Source organism: Astatotilapia calliptera, chromosome 19 (assembly GCF_900246225.1).
Source record: "Astatotilapia calliptera chromosome 19, fAstCal1.2, whole genome shotgun sequence".
In the NCBI taxonomy this organism is placed as follows: Eukaryota; Metazoa; Chordata; class Actinopteri; order Cichliformes; family Cichlidae; genus Astatotilapia; species Astatotilapia calliptera.
Window position 1 is genome coordinate 27,245,545 of NC_039320.1, and position 14,362 is coordinate 27,259,906.

At 41.8% G+C, this 14,362-nt stretch overlaps 1 protein-coding gene and 1 long non-coding RNA gene across 5 annotated transcripts; one reads left to right on the top strand and one right to left on the bottom strand.

Moving 5' to 3' along the window:
- Window positions 1-10: 10 nt before the first annotated feature.
- On the top strand, window positions 11-13,998 carry pld4 (phospholipase D family member 4). 4 transcript variants are annotated; one of them, XM_026152520.1, is made up of 11 exons: window positions 11-147; window positions 313-379; window positions 464-618; window positions 11,237-11,420; window positions 11,513-11,633; window positions 11,723-11,850; window positions 11,944-12,144; window positions 12,307-12,446; window positions 12,541-12,709; window positions 12,800-12,896; window positions 12,986-13,998. In XM_026152520.1, exons 2-11 carry the CDS (start codon window positions 329-331, stop codon window positions 13,186-13,188), a joined length of 1,449 nt encoding a protein of 482 aa, XP_026008305.1. In that variant the 5' UTR covers window positions 11-147; window positions 313-328; the 3' UTR covers window positions 13,189-13,998. The 4 variants fall into 4 exon arrangements, with proteins under 4 accessions (XP_026008305.1, XP_026008306.1, XP_026008308.1 ...); XM_026152521.1 differs by having other exon boundaries at window positions 12,544-12,709; XM_026152523.1 differs by lacking the exons at window positions 11-147; window positions 313-379; window positions 464-618 and adding an exon at window positions 10,173-10,318.
- On the bottom strand, window positions 2,932-9,886 carry LOC113012375 (uncharacterized). Its single transcript, XR_003270690.1, has 5 exons — window positions 9,569-9,886; window positions 8,320-8,383; window positions 8,104-8,240; window positions 4,790-4,871; window positions 2,932-4,303 (listed from the first exon to the last, which is right to left on the bottom strand). It is a non-coding gene; the product is annotated as an uncharacterized LOC113012375 (long non-coding RNA).
- Window positions 13,999-14,362: the final 364 nt, after the last annotated feature.

A 14,362-nucleotide genomic window follows, 5' to 3' on the forward strand; every position in this document is an offset into this window, starting at 1 on the left:
CCCAAAAAACCTGAAACGAAACTGAAAATGGGAACTATGTTGTGATATATTCAGCATCAGAATTCACTTCTGCTCATATTTGGGGGGAAGTTTGGAGGAAGAAAACAATCAAGTTGGCTTAGAAGAAACTTTTAAAGAGTTCAATCTGTAAGTTTCTTTTCATTACTTTAAAAATGAATCCAATTCCAAAATGAAAACCATCTGGAATAATTGCAGAAATGAAGATGATTTGGTTCTTATCACAGATGTGAGCTCTCTAATTTGTTTATCTTCTGTCCGACACGGTAACTTCCTGCTTTTGGTCTCTAACAGCACTTGAAAGGGGAAAATGACCTCCTCGTATAGCAGCCTTGATGACAGTAACGATTCAAACAAAAGGGTAGGGCAGCATCAAACATTAAAAAGCAAACTGTGACCTTTCTTACTCTTAAAGCTCTCTTCCTCTCAAACCTCACCTTCTTAGACCAGCTGCGTGAAGCTACTTGCGATTGTGGCATGTCTGACTATTTTGGGAGTTTTGCTCGCCATCATCGTGCTGGAGAGACCTCCACCTCCCAAAAACCACGAGATACTCCCAGGTGACGACGGCTGGAGCAATTTCTCTACTGATCAGTGCAGGTAATAATCCAGTAATTACATCACGATCTTCTTAACTATCTGCTGCACGGCTTGAAGAAACATGTCCACATTTGCTCACTGTTTCGGAATCAAGTCGTGATTTCGCCGTGTTTGTAAAGTGGTGCGTTTTTAAACTTTATTTGGCCTCATTCTCTGATTATTTTTTTAACGCGCAAAATCTACCACAGTTTCCTCTTTATGTGTAATAAATATAAGGAGGAGGAGGCTGAGTGGCCAGGTGTTCCTCTTTATGTGGGACTGGACGTTATTCCTTATCAGCCTGACCCACGGTTTGATTGGCTCTAGCTTGCAAAGTTAAACACTGCAGCACAGACACTTCACTGGAATTTGACTGTAACCTAATTTTAGATGTGGAAAATAAAATAGGACAGACTGCGATCTTGTATCACCTGCAGACTATTTTATTCCACCGCGGTAAAGTGAGCCGTCATTTGTGAGCCGCGGTCAAGCCAGCCGCCTCCTATCCGCCGCATAAATTTCCTTGCGCTTTTACACCAGTCTTTACGGTAGCGCCTTTTCGCTTTATATCCTGATTGAAAGCCTAGACCCGCGCGCGCGCACACACAAATTACAATGGAACAGCCCAATACAGCCATCGTGACAGTCTGGTTGCATATTCAAAAATTCATTAAAAATCATTCTTAAAAGTTGATGCCAAGCTTTCAACACAATCCTCTTCTCGGACACCTACTTTACCTCTGGGCCAGTTTTTACCCAGATTTACTGTAATATTACTCAGAAATCACAGTAAACTCATATTCAGTGCAATACAGTCAATACACTACAATCATGTTTATTTCAAAAATTCATTAAAAATCATCCTGAATAGTTGAGGTCCAACTTTCAACACATCCCTCCTCTGGGACACCTACTGTACCTGTGTGCCAAGTTCCATCCAGATTTACTGTAAAATTCCTCAGAAAATAAAGGAAACTTATATTCAATCTAATACAGTCAATACAATAGGATTCTCTCAATTTTCAAAAATTCATTAAAAATCATCCTGAATAGTTGAGGTCCAACTTTCAACAGATTCCTTCTCTGGGACACCTACTGTACCTGTGTGCCAAGTTCCATCCAGATTTACTGTAAAATTCCTCAGAAAATAAAGGACATTTATATGCAATTCAATACAGCCAATACACTACAATTATGGAAATTTCAGAAATTCATTAAAAATCATCCATAGTAGTTGAGGTCCAACTTTCAACAGATTCCTTCTCTGGACACCTACTGTACCTGTGTGCCAAGTTTCAGCCAGATTCACTGTAATATTCCACAGAAATTACAGGAAACTTGTATTCAATTTCACCGTCAAATTAATAAAGCTTCTCCGATTCTGATTTTTCTGTACATATGTAGGTTATGTATTTCAGAAATGTAAATAGAGCTTGTTCGTTTAGATTTTGTATTGCATTCTTTTTCATTTTAATACCTTTTCTAAAAAATTACACTAAGTTTAGAAAATAATGTGATTCTCGCAGTTTGGGTTTGTGACCCAACCCTTTTTGCATTAGTTTTGGTATTTGTTGATTAAGATTACTATTGATCAGTGTATGTAATTCTTGTTTTTGCTGTTATTAGTTAGTACTTTTAATTTGGCGATACTTTGTTACGTTCTTCTAATTCTCCCCTAACTGCTTTTAAATTACATCATCTCATCCGCTGTATAGTAAGTAAAACATATTCCATTCTAAACCTTGCGGTAATCTTTAAGAACATATTTTTAAAAACTGAAACAAATTGAAAAATATTTTTTTTCACAAAACCTGGTCAATTAAACGTAAATCAATATGGTTATTATCTGCAATTTCAATGGCGATGTATATCAGAAGTGAAATTGTTCTATAAAAGCAACAGCTTTCCTTTCATTGTTACTATTTAACACCATTAAATAGAATTTAAACACTTTGTTCATTTTATTAACTGTATTGCTTTAGGTTCAATTGACAATATGAATTTGAATTTAATGGCACCATTTAGATTGCGTTTTGGACCTAATTAATTTGATTAATTATGATTTAATTAATAGTTTCATCTATATGCTAAATGTTTAGGTATCAACAAAACAAGTCTAGAAAGGTTCCTGAGTTGTCATCTATACATTGTAATTAGGTGTTTGGACCTTTCAGAGGTCTTCAGCAAAGGTCTAACACTTAACTACAGAGTACAGGTGACAACTCAAAAACCTTTTTACACTTGCTCACACGTTACCATTTATAACATTCAAGATCCTTGCACTTCAATAGAAAACTCTTACACCAAAGCTTACATAAAGTGTAAATGCAAAAAAAGGGTGCTGCATCAACAACTTTATTTACGGTGAGCCTTAACAAGGCAAAGCTTCTACAGGGAACAACACTGCATAAGGCAATATTAAATGCTTAAAGGGCATGACCAAAATTTAAACACTGGAAACAACTTTCCGAGTTTCAACAAAGTGACATTGTAGTGTGCCGTAAGATGTCAAATTCAATACAACTTGTGATTATAGTCAGATCTGCAGATTTACCACAGCAACTTAAAAATCACTGTATAATGCAATTACAGAAAATATTTAAGTGACACAAAAAGGTAAAAACGATTTAGTCCCCAGTTACAAAAATCTGATTCAGAATTATAAGTTTTCTATTATATAATAAATTTTACAATAAAAAAAAATGCATATAGCAAATCTCAAAATATTCTTAATTAAATACTAAGACCAAAAATCCAGCACTTAACTTGAGTACAGGTGACAACCTTAGAACCTTTTCACATTTGTTTGCACATACACTTTAACATTTATAACACTCAAGATCCTTGACCTACAATGGAAACCTGGTACACGAACTAATATGAAGTGTAAATACAAAAAAAAATTGTGTTGCTTTAACAACTTGAACAAAAGCCTTCAACGAGGCAAAGCTTAAACAGGGAAACAACACTGCATAATGCAACATTAAATGAAGTGTGTAAAATAAAATGTAAACATCTGAAACAACTTTCCAGTTTCAACTAAGTGACAGTGTAGTGAGGAGTAGGATGATTTCAGGATCTACAGTTGTAGGTCTGTAATGGCTACAGTCTGCAGAAGCAGCAACTCAAACTGAAGAAAATGTTGTGAAACAAGGAAATATATCCATCTGCGTAATTTTGTCCCCAGTTCAAAAAACTCAGTTTCTGAATTATGTTTTCTTTTCCACAATCAAAATAAAAAAAGCATTCGGTAAATCTCTTAAATATTAAAGCTATGACAAAATATTTACAAACAAAGATCAACATATATATATATTTATGAACTTTTAAACAGTGAAACAGAGCACTTATTTTCGGAGACATTTCGATCTAGAAGAGTCATTGCGTCTCCTTTTGGCAGAGTTTGTTCTTCAGCACTTGTATTTTGTTAGACAGTTTTTTGTCTTCCAGTCCCATGAGCACCTTCTGGAAGAACTCAAATGTGTAGCGACGTGGCTTTGGGTAACTCAGATTGAGGCAGTAAATTAGCCCAAACAAAAGTGCACACCCGCTCGCCACATCGTGAAGATCCTGCAAGACGGTGCATCTCTCGATAATGATGCCAACATCTTCAAGGGAGTCATCAGGCTGTGCTCCTTCATGGATTATTTTATAAACACGCCAAATCCATCCTCTCAAGCTCTTCAGCTTCCATCACGTTGAAATCCTGAAAAGGACAGATATATTTTAAATCTGTTGTATTTTGGTCATTGCATCATCTATCTATTCACTCCATTTTAGTTCAAATGGTCCACACTATCCTAATTACACAGATCCCTGAATGAGACTGAGGAGAACAGACCAAAGAAAAATGTGGATTTAAGACTATCACCAAATAAAGACCAAGAAGAAGATACATGAAACATGGACAGAGGGCAGAAGGAGTATACATTAATAATATTATCAATATTCTGCTGACCAGGGTCATTTTCTTTAGTTTTGCATAAAACAATGTAAGTGAATGGAAACAAAATCCTAGTATTTCCCATGCACTTTATTGTTGTAAGCTAATTTAAAGAAAACTGATTGCTGCCGGAACAGGAGAATGCCTGGGCTTGTTTAGAAAATACATTTTTCAACTTACAAAACTCTGGGAATTATGACAGTCAAAATTTTACTGAGGGGTGGAATATCCCTTTAAAAATAAACTTACTGATGAGATTTTCAGGGTTCTCATTCAGGTATATAATCACAGCTTTAAGGATGCATTCACGCTTCACTTCGATTCGGGAACTCTAAACAAAACAACACATGCATGGCAATTACTTTTTTGAAGTTTTTAGAGACCCCCACAGAACTTAAGTCAATTTTTATTGTTGTTTAACCAATTCATAATTGTTTCTAAGTAATTTTAAACATGCTTTTTGCAAGCAAATAGTATTTTGTGTTAGAGAATGAGAAGCTTACCAATTCATTCCCATAAAGATTATAAGTTATGAGTCCAATTACACTGATTGCGATACATTGGGTCACGGAAAATGCAGCTTTAGCGTGGTGTACCACCCGAAAAGTGTTGTTGCATAGGAGTGCTGTTCAAAGGAATCAAAAACATTTTGATAGAGATTTCCAAAAATTTTTTTTTTTTTTTTTTTTGGCCTGGCCCGTTTGGCTCTTTTGCATCAGAATTGTTGTCTAAAGGCGAAGAAAGATGCCCAACGGATTTACTTTACCAAACTGACCATCCCAGCCTTGCCGTAATGGTCCATTTGATTCACCTTTTATTGTTTATTTTATTTTCACTTACTGAATACGGGACAGACTTGACTGGGGGAAAGAAGGGGAGAAAGAAAGAGGGAAAGAGAAACAGCTGAGAAGAGGGACGGAGGAGAAGGGCAAAAGACAAAAACCAACAGAATGAGCAGAAAAGAAAATGCATATATCGATCACCTGGATCACCTGCTGAGAAAGAAAAAAGAAAGCAAGCAGAAGAGAACAAGAGTAATAGAATAAACAACATCACAATGATATATGGGAATATAACAGTAAATACTAAATATTAAACATTATTGTGCAGCACATAAGATCAACAGAACACAGTGTGCTTTGAGGTAGGAGCCAAAAAGGGTGTAGTTTGTGGGTGTGATCACCCGTGTGTACACCTGTGAGCATGGACGCGCTTGTTTTTAAAAGGTTCCTTCATGTAATGATCTGCTAGAGGGTGTGGGGGGGCCACAGCCCCGTCCTCCAGGGCATGAAGGTATGGAGGACATCAAAACTCCAGACATCCAGAGGCCCCCAGAACACAAGAGACCAAGGAAGACCAACAGAGGGGCAGCCGCGCCACTGTCCCAGAAAGAGCTGAGGAGAGTCCCAGATGAGGGCTCACTCAGCAGCCGCGGAGCAGAAGCCAGGGGGAGTTGCAGTGACGCGCCCGTGAGCTCCGCCGGCAGCCAGCTGCGCCAGAGTGACCGAGCCCCAGGCCGAGAGGCCGGGGGCACCCCACCTCCGAAGTGGCCCGAGCGAGCCCCAGGCTCCAGGCCCCGATAAGCGGCCGCCAAGGAGTGAGCCGGTGTGTACCTGGACGCCCATCCCCGGACACAAAGAACCACCAACGCACCGATGTCTGAGGGGGTCCGCCACTGGCAGGGGAAGTGGTGGTGGGTGGAGATAGGCCTCCAAACCTTGGAGGGCCTGAGATGTCCCCAGAGAGGTGGCGTCTGACACCCAACCTGACATATAGACACAGACATACAGGCACACACAGATACAAACATCCATTCCCACCCTCATGCTCTCATATGCACTTACTCCACACTCAACCAACGTGGAGACAGACATAAAGAGACGCTGTACACACGATCACACTCCCCAAGCGTACTCTACAAACCGGGTCTAGGTGCCCTCGCCCCTGGAGGGGGGAACTGCACCCAGACCCAGGTGGTGTTTCCCTTTTCCCTGCGGTGGGGAGAGGCAGACCGCCCCGACTCCGCAGCAGCAGGAAGGCTCCACACTCCAGACCGCAGTTGGACAGCCAACTCCTCCTCCTAGCCCCCCCGCTCCAGCAGGTCGCAGAGAACGGGGGTGAGAGAAGACTCCAAACCTCCCTCCACCCGCTCATTGTAGTGTTGATGCATGTGTGTTCTAAGGTGCATTTAAAACCCAGGAGGGCATGGAGCTACCTGCCAGAGAGCAGCAGGTAAGCGCATGGTCCCTCCTGCTAGCCCTCAATGTCTACGTGTATTTAAAATTGAGAGGTGGGCAACGATGCCAGGGGTGGGGTGTACACCCTGATGGTACTTTGGAGTCCGTGTATCGTGCCCACCCCCAAGATCCTATATGTATGTGTAATGAGAGTGTGAGTAATGTGAATGTCTAAGTTGTGGGATAAAATTGAGGCAGAGGCAGCCAGAAGGGGACAGAGGGGGGGGGTAGCCTCCTCTGCACCCTGGTGACATACCCCTACTCCAAGGTCCTGCATGTGTGGGTGGTTGTGGTGGAGCGGGAAGAGGGAGGCAGCTGGAGATGGGGAGGGAAGGAAGGGAGGGGCAAGTGACCCCTCCCTGGGGCCAGCTCCCCCGCTGACCCGAGTAGGCACCCCCATACTCCGCGACCCGCCAGGGAAAGGGGGCCCAGGCCCATCCAGACCGGGCCCAGTGCAGCAGCGCCGCCCGGCCCCACAGAGCCCGGGACAGTCCACCCAACCCCACCACAGAGAAAACTGCACCCACCCCCCCCATCCACTCATCTTCCAGACTACATAAGACAATAAACACCCAGGCTGAGATCTTCCTCCACCTCTCCTGTATCTCCCCCTCCTGCAGAGAGAGCCCCTGAGGAGAGGAAAGCTCCTGCAAGATGTGACAATCTCCCCCACCAGTTGAAGAGCCCCCCAGGTGGCTCGATGCACTGGCGGCACCCTGCTCCAGGGCTGGGCCCCCATGCACCCACCCGCCCACAACCCCGGCAACACACCAACCAGGACCCAAGGCCCCGAGGCCCGGCCAGGGCCCCAGCCCAGAGACGGAGCGCCCCCAGAACCTCACGCCCATCCCGGACCCACCCAAAAATTAATTTCCAAAAATTAATGACAAAAACTACACACTGTCACGTTAATATGAGGTATGCGGGCTACCACCACATTTGCAGTATTTATACCAAGTTTGAGTGAAAAAAAATTATCTATTGTGTCACTGAGTTGTGGCGAAATGTGAAATGTTGTCTGCCTTTGTCTTTTCTCAGTGTAGCTAATTATTCCTTTGGACAATTAATGAGTAACAAAAAAAGAAAAGAAAAAAGCTACAATGCCAGCAGCGGCACTTATGGCCTCTAGGGGCATGAGTTACTTAGTTCTGCTTTGTGTCAGGACCAAATCCAGAATATAAGCCAAAAGCGAGATGAGAAGTATAACGCAGGAGAGAACAAGCATAAAATGACCCAAGAAAGTTAAAAATACAGGTTAATAACCAGACCTGAGATCAACCTGCAACTAATCTATTAGTTACAGAACATTATAACAAGACAGAATACCTGTGAATTGTAGACAATGCTGCTGTGATCCGCCGCGCTGTTTCCCCTCCTTTTTTTCGTAGAATCTTCATCAACTGGTCAGAGTACTGGTCAAGACTGCGCATGAATGTGGACAGCAGTGGAACTGTGGTGATAACCTAAAAGACCAAATAAGAGAATTCAAAATGTAAAATTGCGTATTAAGGAAAAAGTAAATAATATGAAAGCATTAGGTACCTTCAACATGCACTTTTGGAGCACAGCTCAAATCTCCGCAGCTCCAAATTCCACAACCAGCAACCTGAGAGAAAAAGAAAACCAGAAAAAATGAATCGTGTACAGTGAGACACATGCAAAGGGGTAGCACAGAGATGGTCTAAACTTAAGAACAATCCTGTTTCTTTTAAAATGTATTAATAATACAAGTTAAATTTCAAATGCTCCAAAATTTCTATTACTCATTTCATAAATCTGTTCCTGTGAGCACGTTTACCATTATATACCGGAGCAGCCCAGTCTGTGAACGTGACCCTTTGAAGGTGACCCCCACTTGCCCCCAAAAATGAAATCAAGTATACTGGGTGGTTAGTGCTCCGTTTGTCGGTTTGTGCTGGTAAAATCATCGTTTGTATCGCTAGGTGTCAAAGATATTACACTTTTATTTAATAGGTCATTCAGAGTTCATCCCCCCCCCCCCCAGCAACACGAAAATGGCCCAAAATAGGTCAAAACATGCCACAAAATGCTCGGGCGCGAGCGAGCGTTTTCTACGACGCCTACATCACCCGGACGCTCACTCGCGCCCGTAAGCACGGGGCGCGTGCTTGACGCCCTTGACGTCACCGCGAAAAAGTAAAACATTAGTACCTGGTTAACCTTAGCAGCACAAATGTTAATTTTAACGGCACAAACAAGCACTAACCAAGCAGAGCATTTTTTGGCATGTTTTGGCCTATTTTTGGCTGTTGTCGTTTTGCTGGGAGGGGGCTCTTCAACTCTCAATGACCTATTAAATAAAAGTGCAATATCTTTGACACCGTAGCAAACAAACGGAGCACTAACCACCCAGTATACTTAATTTTGGGGGCAAGTGGGGGTCACCTTCAGAGGTCTCTTTGAGACTTGATGCGCGAAGATATGCAAACTACGCAGCTAGCGGTTCTCTTCAGTGAAACAGACGAGTCCTCAACAATCACTGCACATGTATCCCAATTCTTGTTCGGGCTAACGTTCTCCTAACTTGATAGTGCAATAAAACAAATAAAATAAGTGTGCTATTCGGAGTTCGAATGAAATTTTAAACGCAGATGGGACAATATTCAGATGTGCAGTAATATCGAATATGCAAATGAATGTTTCCAATGCTAGCAAAATGCTACAACCTACAGAACACATACTGCCCACATATTTACCGGAAAAATATACGCCATATATTATCACAAAGTACTAGTTAAATTATATTCTATTAAAAATAGGAAGAAATTACCTTAACTCCAACGGATGAATCGTGATTAATCCCTCTTTCCAGACACGTGGCCAAAGCACACTGTGGGGTAGGTGAAGAAGGTCAATGCGTATGCGCGAAGATTTTTTTCATTCTCTGCGCATGCTCAGAAAGGATGTGGAAAGGGCTCTTTGGATTTAATTAAATGTGTTCAATAAATTGGAAATATCAATATTATTTAACATTAAAACGGTATAGAATTAATTAAATCAAATTTAAAAATATTAATTACACCCATAAGATTAACAATTTTAAGTATATTGAACATAAAACTAAGAATTAATTTTTAAAAACCCCATGTTTCATTTCTTAGAGTGTACTCAGGATGATTTTTAATCAATTTTTGAAAATTGACATAATTGTAGTGTATTGGCTGTATTAGATTGAATATAAGTTTCCTTTATTTTCTGAGGAATTTTACAGTAAATCTGGATGGAACTTGGCACACAGGTACAGTAGGTGTCCCAGAGAAGGAATCTGTTGAAAGTTGGACCTCAACTATTCAGGATGATTTTTAATGAATTTCTGAAATTTCCATAATTGTATTGACTGTATTGGGCTGTTCCATTGTAATTTGTGTGCTCGCGTGCGCGTGGGGTATAAAGCGAAAAGGCGCTACCGTAAAGACTGGTGTAAAAGCGCAAGGAAATTTATGCGGCGGATAGGAGGCGGCTGGCTTGACCGCGGCTCACAAATGACGGCTCACTTTACCGCGGTTTTATGCCCACAAAGGTAAAAGCTGCTTCACTGGAATGTCACTGAAGCTGCCACAAAGAAAAGGAAGTTCTTTGTTACAATAAAGGCTGTGAAGCTATGTGACTAGCTAACCAGGTGAAGTCACTTATTCTCAGGGGATGTTGCCATCAAACGTCAGGTTTCTTTTAAGGTTTGTAGAAAGTTGGTAAAACGTTCAAAAAAATGCATAGAAGTACTTGATGTAATAATTTTTTGTGTGACTGTCTTTCACATTGTTTTTGATTAACTCCTTTGTTTTGCTTCATTGAGGTTTGCTGGCATTCATTTTTGCACACCTCTCTTAAAGCCCCCCATAGCATTTCAGTCAGGTTGAGGTCTGGACTTTGTGCCATTTCAGCATCTGGATTCTTTTGACTCGATGCCACCAAGGTGCAGGTCTGCAAAACAAGCCCAAACCATCACCTGTCCTCCCCCGCGGTTGATAGTTGATATGAGGTGTTTGTGCTGCTGTGCTGTGTTTGGTTTTCGGCAAACATCTCCACTTTGCTCTAGTCTGTCCAAAGGAAATTGTTCCAAAACTCTTGTTGTCTGTTCAGATGCAACTTTGCAAACCTAAGCCATCGAGATATTTTTGGAGAAAAGAGCCTTTCTCCTGGTAACCCTCAAAATCATTTTGCTAGTAGAAGCAAGTGTTTGTTTTAAGTTCATTTGCAGTAATATTTTGACTCTACAAAACATCAACTTTGACTGTTTTTAAGGATATAGAGGTTAAAGGGAAGCTGTAATACCCCTTAAAAGGGGTAAAAGCACCTCATAGATGTCAGTTAAAGCTTTGGATGAGTCTACAACTCCACATCTGTAGACTTAAAGATTAAAAGTTACTTTTTTCAATTTTTTCCACTTCAACTTCCAAAGAATTCCCTGAGCAGATGTCTTTTTTTTAAAATCCTGCAGCATGGCCCTTGTGGAGAGCATTCCCGAACATATGAAATACAAAGGCAACGTAACATTTGGGATCCCTCTTGAACAAGTCTGGAACAATCTCATCTCAGTGGCAACAAACGAAGTGGATGTGGTCTCTTTCTACTGGACGTTAACTGGGGAAGACATCAGTGTCAACTCTTCCTCTGATATGCCCGTGAGTTACCAGCTGCAGTGGATAGTTGTGTTCCTCATTAAAACATCCCTACAAACTTTTTTCTTCTAATGTTTTCATTGTGTCCTTGGCAGGGAAGGAACATCCTGAAAGAGCTTGAAGAGCTTCCTTCGAGGAATGTGACTGTCCGAGTGATAACGAGTGTTCCCACCGTCAGAACAAACTCCACCGATTTACAGATCTTAAAACAAAAAGGTTTGCTTTCTCTTCAACAAAGTCTTGTAGGCCACCAACTCTTTGCACCAGCTTGACCTTGACCCTTGTCTTTTTCTTCCTGCCTGCAGGAGTTCATGTGAGAAAGGTGGACTTTGGCCGCCTTGCAAACGGCGTTCTTCACAGCAAGTTCTGGATTGTCGATAGGAAACACGTGTTTATTGGAAGCGCCAACATGGACTGGAGGGCTTTAACACAGGTGAACGCTCACATTAGACAATCAAAGGTACTTTGCTATTTTGAACCTTTAGAAACGCTGCTAAACAATTTAAAGAGTTACTTTTAACTGCAGGTGAAGGAACTAGGAGTTGTGATCTACAACTGCTCCAGTCTTGCGAAGGACCTTCGTAAAATCTTCCAGTCCTACTGGGTGATGGGTCAACCCAACAGCTCCTTGCCACAGCCTTGGCCTGCAAACTATAACACAGACATCAACAAACAACACCCCCTGCTGGTGAAAGAGAATAACATCTCCACCCGGCTGTATGTGGCAGTAAGTTCATTAGGTTTCAGTTCCTTTTTAAAGGATACTGTTAGGTTTTCTTTATCATTAATAGAGAAAGGGTTGTACTCTGCAGCTATGTCTACAAAAACATACTTAAAACCTGTGGTTATGAATCAAGTGCTCCTGTTGATTTCTTGTGTTTCACTCCAGGCTTCTCCTCCATCCTTCTGTCCTCCATCGAGGACTCAGGACCTGGATGCTATTCTCTCCATCATCTATGGGGCTCAACACTATGTTGATGTAGCTGTCATGGAGTACTTCCCCACCACGCGCTTTGACAGGCCTCGGAGGTTAACTTAACCCTTTACAGAAAATACTCCACATTAATGATCCACATCGTTTTCCTCTGTTTTCCTCACTCTGAAATCCTCGGCTTTCACTCAGCAGATACTGGCCGGTCATCGAGGATGCCATCAAGACGGCCGCGTTCGAGAGGAAAGTGCAAATCAGGATGCTGATCAGCTGCGGGCGGGATTCTGATCCAGACATGTTGCCTTTTCTTCAGTCTCTAGCCTCACTCGACTCTCCTCAGCAGCATATCAGCATCCAGATAGTAAGACGCAACATGGGATACATGAAACTCCTGAAGATGATTGCCACTATTTTAAAAAAAAATTGTGTTTACGCTCCTTTCTTTTTTCAGAAACTCTACATCGTCCCAGTGGCAAACCAGTCCGATATTCCATTTTCCAGAGTCAACCACAACAAATACATGGTGACTGATAAAGTAGCTTATATCGGTGAGAAACACAGTTATTCTACAAATGTGTCGTTGCTCTAAGTAAGTTGATGGAATCTCTGACCAGGTTTATGCTCTGCTGCTACCCAGGTACCTCTAACTGGTCAGGAGACTACTTTCTTACCACCGCTGGAGTGGGCCTGGTGGTGTCCCAGCATGCATCTCAACCTGAAATGAAGAATACGACCCTGTACAGTCAGCTCAAGGCAGTATTTAACAGAGACTGGTATTCAGAGTTTGCTGTGCTCCTCGATGACCTGGGACACCACCCAGACTGTTCACTATCGAGATGACTGAAGCTCTTTTATGAATCTTAAGTGCATTTCATGACATTCAAATCCCAGTTGGGACACAGTATTCTGCTGTTTTTATGACCTTTTTGTCAGGAACGATATTTTTAATACAACTGTCACATATGTTAATTAACCTACTAAATGTGTCATGCTACAGTTCTGACTGAACATGTTTTAGTACATGTGCAGTCAGATTTACAATGTTCTTTCAGGCGCAGTGTGATCATTCACTGCTGAGCTGATTGTTTTAAAGCATGATTAATGAATATCAACCATTGAGTGCATTTTAATGTCATGGTTAAATATGTAAACATGCATGAGACTTTTGTGTACCTGTGGCTGCAGTATCTAAGTAACACTGACCAGCACAGCACTACAAGGCCATGCTTACACCTGCTGGTCTGATCAGATAAGCGCAGGTTTGATGGGGAAAGTCATCAAAGAAAGGCTGAGAAATCCACCAACTTTTGCCAGCACAGGAATATTGGTTGAATGCGCCAGCACAATCCTGGAGTTACAGGCAAGGGCAGTGGAAGCTGCAGCTGTGCAATAAGAACCTCATCTTTGTTTCTGATATGTTGCATGGATGTCCTCTGTTTGTTTGTGTCTGCAATTGTTCAGTTTGTTGGTAGATTTTTGTACTTTTGTTTGTGTTGGTCTTTGTATATGTTTCCACCCAAGTGTTGGAGATGCTGTCAGATGGGGTGAGATCTCACACTATACAGCAGCTTCCTGTGGGGTACCGCTTGGACTGCTGATCTGTTTTGCATAAAGAACAGTGTAATAAAGATATGGTGGGAAGAAAAAGAATCTGATCTTTAGACTTTTTTTATAGTGTCAGTTCACAACAGTCGCTTTGAGATGCTTTAACTTCGTGAACCATAGTGTAAGGTAAGGACACCATAGATTAGAGAGAAAACTCAAACAATCAGACGATGCACCATGAAGAGCTTTTGGGAAAAGTGGGGAGGAGGAACTCCCCTTTAACAAGAAGACACCTTTGTCAGTTAGCCAGGTTCAGGAAGACACCGTCATCTACAGTGACCTGTTGGGGATTCAAGGGAAAGAGAAGAGAAGAAAGAGAGCATAGATAGACAAACAAAGTATGGTGGGGAGAATGCCAAGGCTATCTTGGGGAGGTCCCCAGTTGCCTGAGTCTATAACAACATAATTG